The 18064-nt window shown below is 31.1% G+C and overlaps 1 protein-coding gene and 7 non-coding genes across 8 annotated transcripts; 7 read left to right on the top strand and 1 right to left on the bottom strand.

The window, feature by feature from the left end:
- Nucleotides 1-1859: 1859 nt before the first annotated feature.
- Nucleotides 1860-1930, bottom strand: Trnaa-ugc. Its single transcript has one exon. It is a non-coding gene; the product is annotated as a tRNA-Ala (tRNA).
- A 466-nt stretch (nucleotides 1931-2396) lies between these two features.
- Nucleotides 2397-2501, top strand: LOC113368498. Its single transcript, XR_003366412.1, has one exon. It is a non-coding gene; the product is annotated as a U6 spliceosomal RNA (small nuclear RNA).
- An 88-nt stretch (nucleotides 2502-2589) lies between these two features.
- Trnaa-ugc lies at nucleotides 2590-2661 on the top strand. The gene has a single exon. It is a non-coding gene; the product is annotated as a tRNA-Ala (tRNA).
- Nucleotides 2662-2825: 164 nt separating this feature from the next.
- Nucleotides 2826-2927, top strand: LOC113368493. Its single transcript, XR_003366407.1, has one exon. It is a non-coding gene; the product is annotated as a U6 spliceosomal RNA (small nuclear RNA).
- Nucleotides 2928-3106: 179 nt separating this feature from the next.
- On the top strand, nucleotides 3107-3213 carry LOC113368531. Its single transcript, XR_003366434.1, has one exon. It is a non-coding gene; the product is annotated as a U6 spliceosomal RNA (small nuclear RNA).
- A 317-nt stretch (nucleotides 3214-3530) lies between these two features.
- LOC113368494 lies at nucleotides 3531-3636 on the top strand. Its single transcript, XR_003366408.1, has one exon. It is a non-coding gene; the product is annotated as a U6 spliceosomal RNA (small nuclear RNA).
- A 166-nt stretch (nucleotides 3637-3802) lies between these two features.
- On the top strand, nucleotides 3803-3874 carry Trnaa-ugc. The gene has a single exon. It is a non-coding gene; the product is annotated as a tRNA-Ala (tRNA).
- A 440-nt stretch (nucleotides 3875-4314) lies between these two features.
- On the top strand, nucleotides 4315-13506 carry LOC113367119 (protein amnionless-like). The gene is made up of 6 exons (XM_026608749.1): nucleotides 4315-4333; nucleotides 5387-5560; nucleotides 6932-7025; nucleotides 8180-8393; nucleotides 11216-11483; nucleotides 13244-13506. Exons 1-6 carry the CDS (start codon nucleotides 4315-4317, stop codon nucleotides 13504-13506), a joined length of 1032 nt encoding a protein of 343 aa, XP_026464534.1.
- Nucleotides 13507-18064: the final 4558 nt, after the last annotated feature.

Raw genomic sequence — 18064 nt, 5'->3', positions numbered from 1 at the left:
AATAAATAGATTTTTAAGAATTTAAATTTTTGAAAGAAATTGACCTTTTAAAGAAAATGATTTTTTTATATTTTAGCATATTTTGGAAATTTTTAATTTTTTTTTTCAAAGCAATCGCTATGCGTTAGCTGCGTAAAAACGAAATATAAAAGCGCGTGGGCGCCGCGTCGCAGAATAACGGATAAACATTGGTACAGAACCCATAGAAATGTAAACAAAATTGTTCTTGTTATTAAAAGATTAAAATATATATAAATTATCTGACAATTTGATGTGCATATGTCTAATAATCAGTTTTATTCGCCAAATAGCATTTTTTGTACCTTTTTTATTGTATCTCCAAAACCGTTAGACCTGCCTTCTTTCAAATTTTATCAGTTTTTCTTTTCGCTAATACAAATACTTTTTTTTAAATCGTTCAGATCGTATGCTCCATTTTCTCAAAACTTGAACTACCATTTTTGGCACTTTTTGCGCCGTATCTTCGGAATGGCTGAACCTGCTTCTGCCAAAAAACAGCACGTCTCCTTATCAATAGGAATCGAATGTTTTTTGAATTATTGAAATCGGTTGATCCGTGATCTCGAAATCGTGGACGATAAATTGTATCCGCACATACATACACACACAAATGCTTTCATTTTTTCTAATAATAAGGTATGTCAAAATATTCAGAAACCTCTGAAACGTAAAGATATATGAACATTTTTGTTTTCGATTTTTTTGCGACTACTATAACTTACTCTATGATAAGTTAATAATATTTGCAAATAACAGATATATCAATAACATTATGACACGCAACTAAAACTTATATGTCTAGTAAGCTCTATCTGATCTTAAGACGAATATAATGAGGAAAAATAAAAATCACAAAAACTTTCATATGTAAGATAAATATGATCAACTTTTACAATGCCTCTCACAGTATTTTGATCTTTTGCCTTAGGATTGGTTACTTCTGGCCGCAGCTTTAGACAGAGTTGGATTCTTAGTATATTGTTTTGTTTTCGCAATAATGGCGGCAGTTTATTCAATTTAGAAGTTTGCTATCAATTTTGGCGATAAAACACTAAGAAGAGAGTAGAGGATTATTAACAATGTTCTCCTATCAGGCAGTTGAAGTCCAAATTTAGTGAATAGTATGTAGATATTAAAATAGAAATTATTTGGAATATTGTTAACATGATCCTTAATGTGTATATAGTTTATATTATGCTTCATATTTTATTAAAAGCTAATGAATTATATTTATCAAAAACTTATTATTGTATTATTATTTCTGAAAAAAAATGTTATAGCTACCTTCAACCTTCACCCTTCTTTTTCCTTTCCATCTTTTCATTATTATTTCTTGCAAAATAAAAATAGCAAAACGAATATTCTTGAAGAACAAATAAAATTCTGAAACAGTCATATTTAGTTAGCCTTCCACGTTTTCGGTCTTTTGCATTTTTGTGACAAAAGCTTCTAATGTTGTTTGGTTTTTTCTTTTGCCTTGTACTTTTAAAAGTTCTTCATAAACGGATAGAGCATCTCTAACATCACTTATAGTTTTGAGCTCCTGTCAAAATTTAGAACCAATTTAATGAAGTGATCCATTATTTCAGTTATGGTAGGACTTCTTTTTAACAAACGCCATCAGAATTTCTTTTTGCTCTTTCTCTGAATCACTGATATCAATATTTTTGTTTTCTTCTTGTTCAGTTAATTCCTTGAGCTCATCATTAGAAAAACTTAAGCACTATAATTGCTCCGGAATGTAGCACTTTATCTTTGAATCATGGTGATATTTTACTGTTAATTAATTGTTATATAATAAATGGGATATTGATCTACTTGATATGAGACATAATATTTGGAAATGCCGGGGATCGAACCGGGGCCTTTCACATGCAAAGCGAACGCTCTACCACTGAGCTACATCCCCAATTGGTAATTACTGGTAATCTCATTCGCTCTTGGGCCAAGTTATTGCAGAAAACATTGCGATTTATAAGATCAATAAGAAATTTTCTCAAAAAGAATATGACACGCGAGCCAAGTTAGTTGCAGAAAAAATGGCAATTCATAAGATCATCAAGAAATCTTCTAATAAAAATGTGGAACGTTTTACAATTTTACGTGTCATCCTTGCCAAGGGGGAAAAAAGCATCTTCCACATTTACCTCTTCAAATCCTGGGTAGAAATAAAAGAACGCTAAACAGAAACAGAGCTAAGAAAGAATGTATTGACAATATAAAAATGGAGTTGATTGTTAATTAATGAATGATTGTATATTTAGACATGATTCAGGGAGTGAGAGATGGCTCCTCATTTCTGAGCGATTATCTCGTGTTGTGCAGTTAAAGCGAGTTGCTTAAGCACAAATACAAATTACAAATGTTGGGAAGTATTCTTGTTCGGAAGAACACGTACAAAAATTGGAACGATACAGAGCAGATTGGCATGGCCCATACGCAAGGATGGTGAGCAAAATCGTGAAGCGTTTCACTTATTTTTTGGAAGATTTTTTAATGATCTTATGAATTGCTCTTCTCTGCAACTAATTTGGCTCGTGTGTGGATGAAAAAAGCTATTTGCCATGCGGGGATGTAGCTCAGTGGTAGAGCGTTTGCTTTGCATGTGAAAGGCCCCGGGTTCGATCCCCGGCATCTCCAAATATTTTGTCTCATATCAAGTAGATCAATATCCCATTATATTATATAACAATAATTTTCATTAACAATAAAATATCACCATGATTCAAAGATTAAGAGCTACATTTCGGAGCGATTATAGTTCTTAAGTACAGTACAAATACAAATTACGAACGTTGGGATGTGTTATTTCGGCAGAACATATACTAAAATTGGAACGATAGAGAAGATTAGCATGGCCCCTGCGCAAGGATGACACGCAAAATCGTGAAGCGTTCCACTTTTTTTTTTAATTTTTTATTAAATATAATTCAATATGCAAATTATAATAATAAGTTGTAAGATTGAATTTAAAATTGTCACCATTACTCAAACAGATGGCGCATCGACCCTTAGGGATTAACTCGCGTTGTGGCGTATAGCTAGGATGTTTAGGTATAAATACAATTTGGGAACGTTAAGAAGCGTTCTTGCTTCGGCAGAACATATACTAAAATTGGAACGATACAGAGAAGATTAGCATGGCCCCTGCGCAAGGATGACACGCAAAATCGTGAAGCGTTCCACATTTTTTTTTTTCAAATTTTATTTAATATTATTATTTTTTTGCATATTTTTATTGCCAATCAAAATAATATACATTTTTAAGACAATATGCTGGGTGTAAATGCATTTAAGAGATTATCTCCTATGTGATGTCTCTCTTTTTTTATTTTTTGACATTTTATTTAATATCGTTTGGCCATTTTTTTTTTCAATCTTCGAGTGGGATATTAATATTATTTGCACACATTTTTTTACTTCTTTTTACTTTTGCAGCATTATATTACGCGGTTGTGGCGATAGCTAGGATGTTTAGGTATAAATACAATTTGGGAACGTTAAGAAGTGTTCTTGCTTCGGAAGAACATATACTAAAATTGGAACGATACACAGAAGATAAGCATACCCCTTGGCAAGGATGACACGTAAAATTGTAAAACATTCCAAATTTTTTTTAGAAGATTCCTTGATGATCTTATGAATTGACATTTTTTCTGCAACTAACTTAGCTCGCGTGTAATATTCCTTTTGAGAAAATTTCTTAATGATCTTATGAATCGCAATGTTTGTTGCAATAACTTGGCCCAATGGTGAATGAAATAATCAGTAATTAACAAGTGGGGATGTAGCTCAGTGGTAGAGCGTTCGCTTTGCATGTGAAAGGCCCCGGGTTCGATCCCCGGCATCTCCAAATATTTTGTCTCATATGAAGCAGATCGACATCGCATTATATTATATAAAAATAGTTTTAATTAACGATTAAATATCACCATGATTCAAAAAATAAGAAATGGCGCTATATTCCTGGGCGATTAACTCGTTTGTGCAGTTAAGGCCAGTTGCATAAGTACAAATATAAAATAGAAATGTTGGGAAGTGTTCTTGCTATAATTGCTAAATTATAATGAAAAACTAAATTTTTATTAATTGAAAATTTTGTGGAGTCCTTTGTGAGGCACCTCAAGCGCGAGGCCGTCGACGGTCGCCGACACCGCCCACGCCTAGCGCCGCTGCTGTAATCAACCCTTGATAAAAACTATTTTTTTTTTTTTTAAAGAAACACTTTTATAAGCTCAGTATTAATATAAATTGAGGAAAAACAGTTTACAAAAAAATGATTGAATTACTAAAATGTTAGAATTGCTAGAAGGTAAGAAAAAAATTTTTGAAAAAAGTTGTAGTGGTTGACAATCGTTAATAAAAAAAAAGTTCTTTAATGTGAAATGCAAACTTCTTTAATTTGCGTTTGTTTCTTAACTAAAACAATCTTAATCTGAATTCAGTAAAAAACACTCACTGTCTGAAAGCTGGATAAAAATAATTCGATTACTAAATTGACTATTACTAAAAAGGGGTTGTGGCGAGTAAGTATAATTTTGAATATTTATCATATGAAAAAAATGTGTTTTTTATTCGATTTTTATTCCAATAAACCAACTAAACTAAGTCAGGCAGAAATATACATTATATCAATAATTTTACTTATTTGTGATGATTTTTATAAGACCAAAGTTGGCCAATTATAAGAAAAACCTAATTCTTGAAAAAAAATTTAGGGTTTTAAAAGATATTTTTGCAGGGCTGTACTTTCACCACGTTTTGGTTTGACGTTGAGTTCTGGGACAGCATGTATATATATATATATATATATATATATATATATATATATAAAGCGAAAGGTTTTTCTTCAGATGGTGAAATAATATGATAAAATTGTTTCTTGGGCATCCATCCTGTAATTAAAAAACAGTTTTATTGAAAAATGTTTATTTATGTGTTATTGAAATTATATCTATGTATATATATTTATATATATATATATATATATATATATATAAATTACAAAATATTCATATTAGCATCATATATTAATAGGAAAGAGCGATGCCGAAATGCAATGCATCTTTTATCTGTAATTCGACACTACCAGTATTGCCACCCACTTCTGGTATCGCACAATACAATAATGTATTTACGTACAAAGAGCATCAAAGGTTCAACTCTCAGTAACCAAAACTGAAATTCCATGTTCATTTTGATAGTAATTATATTCAAAAAAAAAATCAAAATCGTAATTTGGAAGTTGGTAATAATTAAAAGTTCCAAGTGCAGTGTTCATTTATACAAACGTAAAGGTATTTGAAAATGTGGATAATAACTACATTTTGTTTTCTTGTTATATTTGTAACTTCAATAACTGAAGCAACGTATTTGAAACGCTGGATTCGAAATGATAACTATGATACTCCATCTAATTGGGTAGAAGGTGAAAAACCCTGTCAAAATCAAAGAGCGGTATTTCCAGGAGAAATCGAAGGGGCCGTTATATTACCTGCCGAATCAATTGATGTGTCAGAAATTATATTGCCTATTTCAGGTAACTTTTATACATTTTTTTTTACTTTTAAAGCAGACGAATATTTATTTGAACTTTGTTCAACATCGACTTTAACTGAACAAATAACTGGGCAAGCTATTTGTAGTGAAAGCTACCACTTTTCAACTTCCCGAAGGAGAAGTTTGTTTTCATAAAAAAATCATATTTGCTAATTTTATGTTTTCTCGACGTTTCAATCCATTCTGAATCGAATTAGACCAAATTTGAAAAAAGTATGTGTGTGTATGTATGTGAACAGATTTTTGACCTTACGTCGACGTAACGGCGTGACCGATTTCAAAAATTTACAAGCCGTTCGATGTAACTCGATAACTCGTTTGCGCGACGATCAGCCAAACGGTTTCTTAGTAAATAGCAGAAAAGTGAAAAAAAATGTCTACGTTTTAGCCCGCAATTCTTAATTAATTCAATAAAAGTTATTCGAAAAATATTATTTGGGAGTCGTGCTGATTAATTTTGAACAAAGATCGACCGAGCCGTTTCTTCGTAATTAACTGTTCGAATTTTTTTCGCTAAAACCTTTTATTTTGATAGATATCATGGCCCTAAAGAACATACTAAAAGTTTACGGCCCTACGCCAAGTAGTTTAATTTTAAAAATTTATCAAAGTTTGAAAAAATATTATAGTCAAAATTTCTGTCAAAAGTTGCTTTTGAGATGGGATAAGTCAAACATTGTCAATTCGTTAAGATTTGGAATAATAAACTACAATTTTAGGACGTATAAGCACGTGTCTGTGCAATATAATTAATATAACTAGTGGTGCATGGCATCGTGCCTTAAGGCAAATTGCGGGAACTTCCTGTATCAAAAATTTAAAAAAGATTCAATTTTCTTTTAGAACTCTAAAAAAAATCGATCTTTGAAATTTTTGAAAATAATCGACCTTTTTGAAAAAAATGATTCTTAAATGCTTTGAAATATTTTGGAAATTTTGAACTTTTTTTCAAAGCAGTCGCGATACGTTAGCTGCGTAGAAGAAACGAACAATCGAAGCACGTGGGCGCAGTATAACGGATAAACATTGGTACGGAACCTATGAACAAAATATGTTATTATTATTAAATTATCTATAAAATATGTGATAATTTTATCTGCATATGTCTAATGATCATTTTTGTCCGCCAAATGGCATTTTTTTTACTTTTTTTAATGGATCGCCGAAACCGCTAGAACAGGCAGTTCTTTGAATCATTCAAATAAGTAAGGCATACTTATTTGAATGATTCAAAAAACATTTGATTGGTATTGACGGTACGGGAAGTTCAAGCAATTTGCCTTAACGCACAGTGCCCTGCACCACTAGTTCTTTATTATTTTAAGTAATTCTGTTAAATTAATCTTTACAGGAGAATTATTGCTGCCATCCATTGGTGAACTTATTATCAAGGAACCAAACCGAAATGAAGAAAATTTTTGTCCTAGTGGCGATAAACACTTTAGGTAATAGATTATATTTTAAGTGATTAAAACTATTAGCATTAATATATTCATTAAACACGTGACCAACATTATAAAGACTAATTTACCAAACATTAAATTACGCTTTATTTCTTAATTTAATCACAACACCATTAAGAATTAGTTTTGAAAGTAACTATTAACAACAGGAGTAGTTTTTTTTTCGTACCCAATATTATAAAAATTATTACACAAATTCTGTATCTAAAATAGTGTAATTGTATCCGAAGAATTTTCTTCAGTCTTCATGTCTATCTGTCTACCTCTCTACCTGTCTTCCAGTTTACCTGTCAACCAATTTACCTGATGATCAACTTGTCTACGAATTTACCTAACAACCTGTTTATTAATCCAGCGTTTTACTTGCCTACAATTTACCTATCAAACTGCTTTACATGTCTACCAATTAACCTGTCTACATATTTGTTTATCTACAAGTTGTCCTGGTTACCATTTAACATATCCTTCAATTTACCTATCTACCAATTTACCTGTCTACCTGTTCACATGTCTACGTATATACCTATTCACCTGTTTATCTGTCCACCAATTTACCAGTTCACCAATATTTCCGTCAACCTATTTATCAGCCTACTAATTTAGATTTCCACAATTTACTTGTTCAATAATTTACCTTAGATTTTTTTTTAAAATGTTAAAGTCTTCGAAGCGACCAACTTGACTTCAATCAAAATAACAGAAAACATGTCAGTTTCCAACTATTAAAAGCTTGATTTCATTTCACTGATTTGATTCCATTTCATGACGTTATGTTTACAATTTCAATTATTTTCTTATATAAAAAGTTTAAAACTTATTAGCAAAATTCCATCTATATAACAGTAGGTATGTGAATACATTCATGTAACATCTCTATGCATATGTCATCAACAAATAATTTAGAAAACTGAAGGAACGATAACATTAGTGTTATGTTATAATTCTGTTATAACATTGGAATACATTATATACAAACAATAAAATATTCCTCCTCAGTTTGAAAAAAATAGCAGCGTCAAAATAATAAGTTTAAATTAATTCTATAACCGCATTTCTCTATTATCTGTTGGCCTTATACAGTAATAGTTTTATTATAACAACTATGATCTTATTTATTGTAATTTATTACTTATTAGACGTTTAAAACGATGGTTCTGGCTAGATCCAAAAAATTGGGATCTGATGTCATCAAATGAAGACCAACTGAAAGAATCGTGGTATTCGTTTCCTGATGCTGAAAAAATTCCATGCCAGGCTGATGTCGCTATCTTTGAAGGAGACAGTGGATTCGAAGTAGTTTTACCGCATACTTTTGGTTACTCAATATCCGGAATACAAATTAATTCGGTTGTAAGTAACTTATTGACTCGAAATAGAAATTATAAACATAAAAATATTATATATCACAGTCAGTAAGAAGTAAAACTTATTTAAAGTGAATAAGCATCTGCTTTAACAAAAAATATCCAAAGCCCAATTCCGAACTAATTTCATTGTAGCTAAATATAGTTTCAGTTCAATTCAATCACTAGTAATCGCAAAAAAAATGAAAATGTTTATATATCTTTACGTTTTAAAGGTTTCTGATTATTTTGGCATACCTTAGAAAAAATTGATGTATGTGTGTGTGCGGGTGTGATTTATTTTGTATAGCGAAGGAAATGTATTTATGCATCCCAGACTGGTCTTTTGTCTGGGTATGTCAAACTCTATACCCGCCTGGTTATAATACCGACTAAAACTTCCGCTTTGCCCTTGCCTCTGGTTCCCATGGGGAGGATCTAGAATATTATCATTCTTGCACTGATTTTATACTTATCTTTTAAATGAGCGAAGTTATGTGTGTGCGTGTGCAATTTATTGTCGACAATTTCGAGAACACGGATCGACCAATTTGAATAATTCACAGAACATTCGATTCCTATTGATAAGGAGACGTGCTGATTAGTTTTTGTCAAAGGCAGGTTCAGCCGTTCCGAAGATACGGAGCAAAAAGTGACAAAAATGGTAATTCAATTTTTGAGGCAACAGAGAGTCCGATTGGAATGATTCAAAAAACATTTTATTTGTATAGGCAAAATGGAGAATGATAAAATTTTTGAAAAGACAGGTCTAGCGGATTCGGAGATCGAATAAAAAAGTAAACAAATGCCATTTGGTGGACAAAAATGATCATTAGACATATGCACATCAAATTATCACATATTTTATAGATATCCTAATAGTAAGGTTCCGTACCAATGTTTATCCGTTATACTGCAATGCGGCGCCCATGCGCTTCGATATTTAGTTTCGCACTTTCTACGCAGCTAACGTATCCCGATTGCTTTAAAAAAAAGTTCAAAATTTACTAAATATTTCAAAGTATAAAAACATTGAAATTTTTAAAAAAAAGTCAATCGTTTTAAAAGAAATTTTAAAATCTCAAAAATCTATTTTTTTCAAAGTTCTAAAGTAATTGAATCTTTTTTAAAAACTTAATTCTTAGTACGGGAAGTTTCAACAAGTTGGCTTAAGGCGCGATGCCATTAAGCCATAGCCATAATATAATTTTCCATAAAAGGTTTGAATGCTATTATTGAGTTCAGCTTCTGCGATAAAAATAGAAACTCAAATTGGCACGAGCACTACGTTCTCTAAACCTTTATTCTTATGTTATTCCATTGAATTTTATTCTATGCTATTCAATTTGATATATGTATGTACATTTTATATTATTTATAGAACTTGTGGATATAAAAGATATCGATCAAATAATGTATTAAGTATCAAATAATTTTATTAAGTTTTTTTGAGCTTCCCTGTGGGAAGCAAACTCAAGCAATTTTTTTAATACCATAGTTTATTACCATTAAAACATTTAATATAGAAGTTTAAACATTTAAAGTAGGGCACTCAACAGTCCAGGATGACCGATATTGTTTCGGAAAATTTAGATTTTTCTCAAATGTGTGCTTTATAGCAAATAAAAACGCTCGAGATATATTGAATGATTGCTCAAAGTGTATGTAACTATTCTGATGTAGCTGGGAAACTAATTAAGAATAAATATAAACTTGTAGTGCCTGGCATCGTGCCTTGAGGCAAATTGCTGGAACTCCCCGTACCGTAATGAAATATTCAAGAAATATTAAATGCCTTCAAATAGATTATTGAAAATGCTGTTCGTATTTTATAGACAAAATATAAGATCTTATAAATTGGACAGGGACTTTAATATATGTATACATGAAAAGTAAATAAACAAAACTTGATCAAGCAGAGTTAAAATGAAGGATCTTATCTCATATTTCTAAGAAATATATAAACTAAATTGCAAAGTTAGAACTATTTATTAGAAATATATAAGCGAGTTTTAGAATTAAAATTAAAATCCAAAACATTTTTTATATTCAAAAAAAATACTTTGAAAATTCAATTTTTTTTAAATTTTGAAATAATTTTCATTTTACTTTCCATAAAAACTAATCGTTTCTACATAAGCAAAATGTTTTTTAAAACATTCGAATCGGCTGCATTAATATAGAAATATAAAATAGAAATAATTTTTATTTTACTTTCCACAAAAACTAATCGTTTCTACACAAGCAAAGTGTTTTTTAAAACATTCGAATCGGCTGCATTGTTCACATAAAAACTGTCATTTTTTACACTTTTAGCTCATTATCTGAAACGGCCAGCCAAAAACTAATCACATTTTCTTCTCATCAGGACAAATTGAATGTTTTTTGAATTATTCAAATCGGATGCCCGGTTCTCTCAAAAACTTAATTTCATCTCTCATTTCTCCTTCGTATCTCGGAAACGGCTGGACCGACCTTTCCGAAAGCTAATCAGCACATACCCCTATCAATAGGAATGAATTACATTTTGAATTATACAAACCGGTTGAGCAGTACTCCCGAAAACGTGGACAAATAATTGTGTCCACACATACATATACACACGCACTCACACATACATCCATTTTTTCTGAGGTATGCCAAAATGTTCAGAAACTTTTAAAACGTCTTTATGCCAAAATTTTCAATTTTCATTTTTGGACAATTACAATAACTTACCCTATAGGAAGTGAATAATATTATGTATAGAATGTCGAGGACTAATTTAATTTTGTACAATCGAATGGATTTTTTTATGAAATTAATGCAGTTAATGTAATTACCACACAGGATTTATACGGAAGCGATTGGGAAAGATTTATACGTTCCGAAGTAGGCGGGCGCATGTTTCGAAATACGGATTCGGAATCAACTGAGGGCCTGGATACATTCATGAAAGTCTTCAGTGGACAATGCAACGACCCTTCAGGTTGCCTCTGTCACCCTAAGGCGTCAGTGCGCGCCACTCTCATGCGACATATGAAGAACTCGACCGTTTGCGAATTACCAAACTGCGTCCAACCAGTGAAGCCAATAGGAAATGTGTGCAGCATATGTGGTAAAAACCTATGCAACTATAATTATAAATACAAATTAGAGATTAAGAAATTTTATTGAATCGTTTAGGGGGCGTCGATTAATCACGTGAGGTTTTTAGGAGGAGGGGTTATTTGACAAAAAAAAAATGACAAAATATCACGTGGGGGGAGGGGTGTAGCAAGATATTACTTGTATTTATTTTTTACCTGATTTTTTTTATATTCAAATATTTTCAATATTTATAAGAACTATATGAACAGAATTGCAAAGTTAAAATCATTTATTTAAAGTATATACGTGATATTTAGAACTTTAGCTAGAATTGAAATTAAAATCCGAATCCCCAGAATCAATCGTTTCGTCAACATAAGCAGTGAGTTTATTGCAGAAAACTGCAATTTTTAGCACATTTAGCTTCGTATTTCTGAAACGGTTGGCCTGCTTTTGCCAAAAACTTTTGTATTTTTCAAATCGGTTTATCCATAGGCCCGGAATCGTCGACAAAAAATTGTCTATCCACACATCCACTTTTTCTGAGGTATGCCAAAATATTCAGAAACCTTTGAAACGTGGGAATCTGATAAGTGTTGGCATTCTATTGTTTTTTTTCATTTATATTTTTTCGCATTTTTTCTGTTTCTCTTTTAAAATACACGAAGTAAAGCAATCTAAACGATGTTTTAGAAAGCTGATATCACCGTCTTTCTTTTCGATGTCAGTTCTCAAACGTCTACAGTAAAAAATTTTACTCCATATTTGATGAATTTGATTTCTTTTTGACTGTGTTGGTATTACCTAGTTTATTTCGTCAGATTATGAGAAAAGACGATAATTCAAATCAACGTCCAACAAATTTATTAAATCATCTAATTTGATCCACATAGCTTTTAGAAACCATAATTAATTATCTTAAGGTAAAAGCTTATTTAAGTAACCCGTTAGGTTTCTAATTATAACTTCTTTTTATATATTCACAAGCACGCCTTTTTGCGTTTAAAAATTCTAAGATATATTAAAATATCATAATAAACACATTTCATAAGTGGTGATGGCGAGCATAAAATTGCTAAATAGTCAATTTTCACAATCGGCTTAAGAATATTGCAAAAACAATGATAATTTTTCATTTAACCTTATAATATTTACTAATCTTAAATGCGCTGAACCAACTCGAGATAAAACTCGGTCAATATTGAATTTATTTATATATAATCAACCGTAACAACTCATTTTCGCCTTAAACATTACTTGGAAAATGTGTACGTGTAATCTTGTAATCGAGTTAAATAAATTAACATATGTGGCAGACGTTTATATTTCATATTTGCATCGGTGATAAATATTTACTTTTAAACATACGTACATTCACACATACATTACACAGAAATAATTTCTCTAATTTTCTTGTCAAAAGAGGAGAATAGAAAATTATTGAAATTTTCATAAAAACAAACTTCCATTTATAAGTCAAGCTTTGAATGGGCCATTAGAATGTTCTACTTCCAAACTTGGAACTTCCTAAATCTGTTTCCAATAAACCCCAATGAAATTAAGGTGTGAATTTGAGCCAGTCGTGGGGTCCCATAGAACGAGCAATAGCATCAAGAATCTTTATTTTCGATTTTTGCTTCTTTAAAATTCTCAAAAATGTCAATTGCCGAATCTTCTCACTATTCGCATTTTTGCATAAAAAACGATTTTCTTTATAACTTTGACTCTGAAACATATTTATTTTTTACGAGATTTTGTTCAATTTATTCAAACTGTCCTTCATTCCAGGAGCGGTACTGCAATTTGATTTCATTGATGTAAGAACATTTAAATTAAACGATTTTCGTAAATCGCTAACTTCGATTGTAAAAGAAATATCACGCAATGGTGAATTAATTGCATATGCCAGCAAGGTGACGGACAATGAAGATCCGACTGTTGAGGCAGAAAGACAGTTCATACAAGTGGTGTTAACTGATGGACCTGAATATAATGAAAGAAGCATCTATAGCGCTGCGGAAGTTCAAAGAAGAATTATTGGTGGTAATTGAATAAATTGAAATTTTAAAATTGTCCTCATTTAAGTTCATATAAATTTTTTGAACTTATATCAAGCATTTAAAATTTTTCAACCAAAAAATTTAAAAAAAATCTATAAGGTATTGTGCTGATATATGTGTGTATATTGTGCTGATTATCAGAATTCCAGTAATAGTACTGGAGTTCTCCATACATGACGTGTGGGAGGTCACCCAAGAGGGCTACTCCGTTTGAATGTATTAGATCGAAGAGGTGCTTCTTTTTCATTATTCCAATAGCTGATGATCTTAATATGGGAATTAATGCATGGTTACTGTCTTATCGTGATGGATTTCGCTTCTGTTTTTCACTACTTCCTGGAGAGTGTCAATTCTTAGATTATTGTATATCATTTGGTTACTAATATACCAAGGTGCATTTGCAATACACCTCAGAATTTTTAACTGTTTTCTCCGGATAGATGAAAGAATTCTAAATTTAAGCATGATTTTTTTGTATTTAAGAGTTACTTTCTTGATATGTACAATATTTGAAATTTCAACAGGTTAAAATGTCTTGTATGTGATAAGTGTAAAATTCCAACTGAACAAATTATGTACTTTTTTAAACCAAGAAAAGTTTATACTCAAAGTGTAGTATCGTTCATTTTGCGAGTATTAACGCTTGTTTGGCTTTACGAAACATGAACTCATAAACATCGAGCATTATTTCAGGCGTAGAAAAATTAATCTGCATTAAATGTCATGATTAATTCTACGGTTTCCAATTTTAAAAGATGATTAGTTAGTTCGTTTAAAAGGCGAAGATCTATCGTACCTTCACTTAGAAAAAACTTCTTTTCTTTGAAAAATAAAAAAAAACTATTGGTGTAAGGCATCGTGATTTAAGGCATATTGCTGGAACTTCCCGTACCGTAACGAAATGTTCGAGGAATATTAATTGTTTTCAAATATCTTCTATATATTAAATTAGTGGTGTATGGCATCGTGCCCTAATGCAAATTCCTGGAACTTCACGCACCGTGATTAAAAATTCGAGTAATAAAAATAATCAATAATTGTTTTAAATAATTGCAAATAGATTATCTTCTATTTATATAAAAATAAATCGGATTTTCCTTCCTGACGAAATAACTCCAGACCGCACGAACCGATTTCGACAATTTTGCATTCGTTGGAAAGGTCTCGGGCTCCGCAAGGTTTATTGCTAAGAAAATTAGTGGTGCAGGGCATCGTGCCCTACTGCAAATTCCTGAAACTTCACGCACCGTGATTAAAAATTCGAGTAATCAAAATAATCAATAATTGTTTCAAATAATTGCAAATAGATTACCTTCTATATATATATATATATATATATATATATATATATATATATATATAAAAATAAGTCGGGTTTTCCTTCCTGATCAAATTTTTTCTTTTCAAATATAAAACAAACAAAAAATTTCTTCATCTTTCTCACGAAACCATCTGGTGGCGAAACGGAGTTCGTCGGGTTTGCTAGTATTATTATAAATACTGTAAAGCCGGCCACAGACGTAACTGTATAACTGCGCAACCTGTAACTTGCACATGCATTCTGTAGCGTCTGTAGGGTGTTTTTTTGCGCAAATCGTCAGACTGGTGCAAGCGAGTAGACATGAGCACTTTTAGATTATTTTAATTGCGCAATCATTCAAGTCGGCAAGTTCATTTGTTGGCCGCGTGTGGCAGCACATGTCCCGTTTTTATTTTACTTTGTAGCGAATTCATAATACAAGTTTATGAAGTTATCGACAATTAAAAGTTATTAAATTAGCCCTCTGAATACTTTGAATTCACTTCTAATGCTGCGAATATATAAATTAACTAGCTGACCCGGCAAACGTTGTTTTGCTAAGTAGGGTATATTCTAAACAATTTCTAGAGAATCAAAAATATTAATTCTTTAAGTGTATAAGGATATGTTGTTTGAATGCTATAAACCCCCTTAGTTTGTCTATATTTTATCAAAACAATCAAACTGGAAGTTTTATACACTTTCTATAAAACACATGGTAAAATCCAATCCGAGGCTTTTTGGTCTTTCAACTTATTACGTTATTATTACGTTTCAAGTTTTTCCGATTCTTTTTTGATTCAGGATTTTGTGTATAATTGTAAATAATACTAATGAGCTTATAAAACATTTTCAAATTTCTGCGAAGAGAGATAGGAAATGAATTAAGTATTTCTTTTTTGACCTGCTTTTTGAACAGTTTCAAGTAACATTCGATGATTTGAAGTATATATAAATAAAAAATATATATGTAGAGCAGGGCAAGGCACAAAAGTTCCAATTTGGCGTTCAGCAAATATAAACTATATTATGAAAAGCAAACCAATTATATCACAACAATAAACACATTCCAAACGAACAATTATCTGACTACGTTCAGTAAAACTGCCAGCTACTTCATCATTGTAGAAATTTGCTTTTTTGCTGTCTTTCAAAAAATTGTTATCTAGACCTTTTTACCCCATAGACCCGGTAACTTGGAACGGCCAGTTGGCAAACAGGTTTAATGTCTTATTTTAATTTTAAATGTATTTTACAAAGTAATTACACTTTTAACTAATGCTAAAAAACTACCAACGGAAGAAAATACCTTTATTATGGATTTTCAAAGATTACAGTTTATCTCCAGATAGCAAAGTCATAAGAATCAAGGTTATATCTGGTTATACATCTTTTTCCCTCTGTTTTTCAATTCCTTGTTAAACAAAGCTTAACTTTACTTTTTTTGTTTTTGACACATAGCTGGTGGACCTTTTTAACCCCGGACCTTCTATTCTTCGATAAATTCTGAGAAATTATAACTGGGAAAATGTTATTCGGCAAAATGTCCCTTTGATCGATAACAAATTTAGGTTTTGAATTTAAATAACATAAATAAAAAATAATATAACCTAGAAAATGTTTTATAAATACCAATGAGCATATAATTATACTCATATATATATAATTATAGATCTTTCAGAGCACCGTGTTTGAGAAAAATATGATTTGCAAAAAAAGAGTGATACAATGCCAAAAAGTGCATTTTTATATTAACATTTCAAAAGAGTTGATATTTTGAGTTTCTAGTAACACTTGCGGCCCGTTTACTAACGTTTTTATATATAAATAAAACTACAAACAAAGCTACTTACTACAATTTAATTATAATTAAATAATATTCACGTAAAATATCCTATTGAACGTAATTAAACATCATCTGTCAAAAACGTTTGACATTTCACGGATTAGCAACCTTCCATTGTTTTATTTAGATTACGCTTCTACAAAAATTTTCAAATTAAAAATAAAAAGTTTCTACGCGGATTTGAAATATTATCTCACCTTTTGGACAATCTCTGGATTGGCACGAATTTTTCAAGACTAAGACTGGCCAAATCCATTCAGCCGTTTTCGAGTTTTATTCGGACATTTGAAAGACAGCTCCATTTTTATATATAAGAAGATAAAAAAGATATATTTTTAGGTTATGTCTTGACGTTTCTCAGTTGACATTTGTGATATGCTTGCGCAAATACTTGAACATAAACTTGAGCCGTCTGTGGGCACTGTGAAAATACGCCTGGTTGCGCATTCATTCAGTTGCACATGCATACAGTTACGTCTGTTGCCGGCTTAACGTTGTCTAATATTTATAAGAATTATATAAACTAAATTACAAAGTTAAAATTATTCACTTAAAGTATAGGAATGAGCTTTTGAACTTCAACCAAAATTAAAATTGAAATCTCAATTATTTTCGATATTAAAAAAAAATAATAATTTTTTTTTCCCAAAAGCAATTATTTCGTCGACACAAGCAGAAAGTTTTTTGAATCATCCAAATCGAATGCTTATTACTCTCAAAAACTGCCATTTTTGTATATTTAACTCTGTATCTTCTAAATGGCTGGACCTGCTTTTGCCATAAAATAATCACCACTTTTCCCAATTATTACAAATTGCTTGTTTTTGAGATAATTCAAATCGGATGCTCTGTTCTCTCAAAAACTGGATTTCTATTTTCTGCACTCTTTGCTCTTTATCTCCGTTACGGCTGGACCTGCCTTTGCCAAAAACTAATCAGCACATCTCCCTATTAATAGGAATCAAATGTTTTTTGAACCATTTAACTCGGTTAATCCGTGCGCCCGAAAACGTGAACGAAAAAATGCGGACATACAAAACACACACACATATTCAATTTTTTTGAGGTATGCCAAAATGTTCAGAAACCTTCAAGACGTGGAGAAATGCAAAAATTTTCATTTTCGATATTCGGCCCATTAGTATAACTACCCAACGGAAAGTAAAAAATTCCCCTCGTTGTCGTCATCGGTAAAAATGTTGAGTAGTTTTGCAAATAGAAAATTAGTAAATTGATTATATACATAAATATCCGTAGAAAAACTAAAAAAATACTATATTAGTTGATGGTATTTTTTGCAATTTGCATCAAATATTCATAGAGTTTAAAAACAGTTACTGAATGTATCAGTAAAAGTATGACTAATAGCATATTCCTATACTGGGCTTTATATCAGATAAATC

Source organism: Ctenocephalides felis, unplaced genomic scaffold, assembly GCF_003426905.1.
Source record: "Ctenocephalides felis isolate EL2017-DRISC unplaced genomic scaffold, ASM342690v1 CF-g0.4_SCAFFOLD_01170, whole genome shotgun sequence".
NCBI lineage: Eukaryota > Metazoa > Arthropoda > Insecta > Siphonaptera > Pulicidae > Ctenocephalides > Ctenocephalides felis.
Note: the sequence above shows the minus strand (reverse complement) of the source record. Positions and strands in the feature narration are given on the sequence as shown.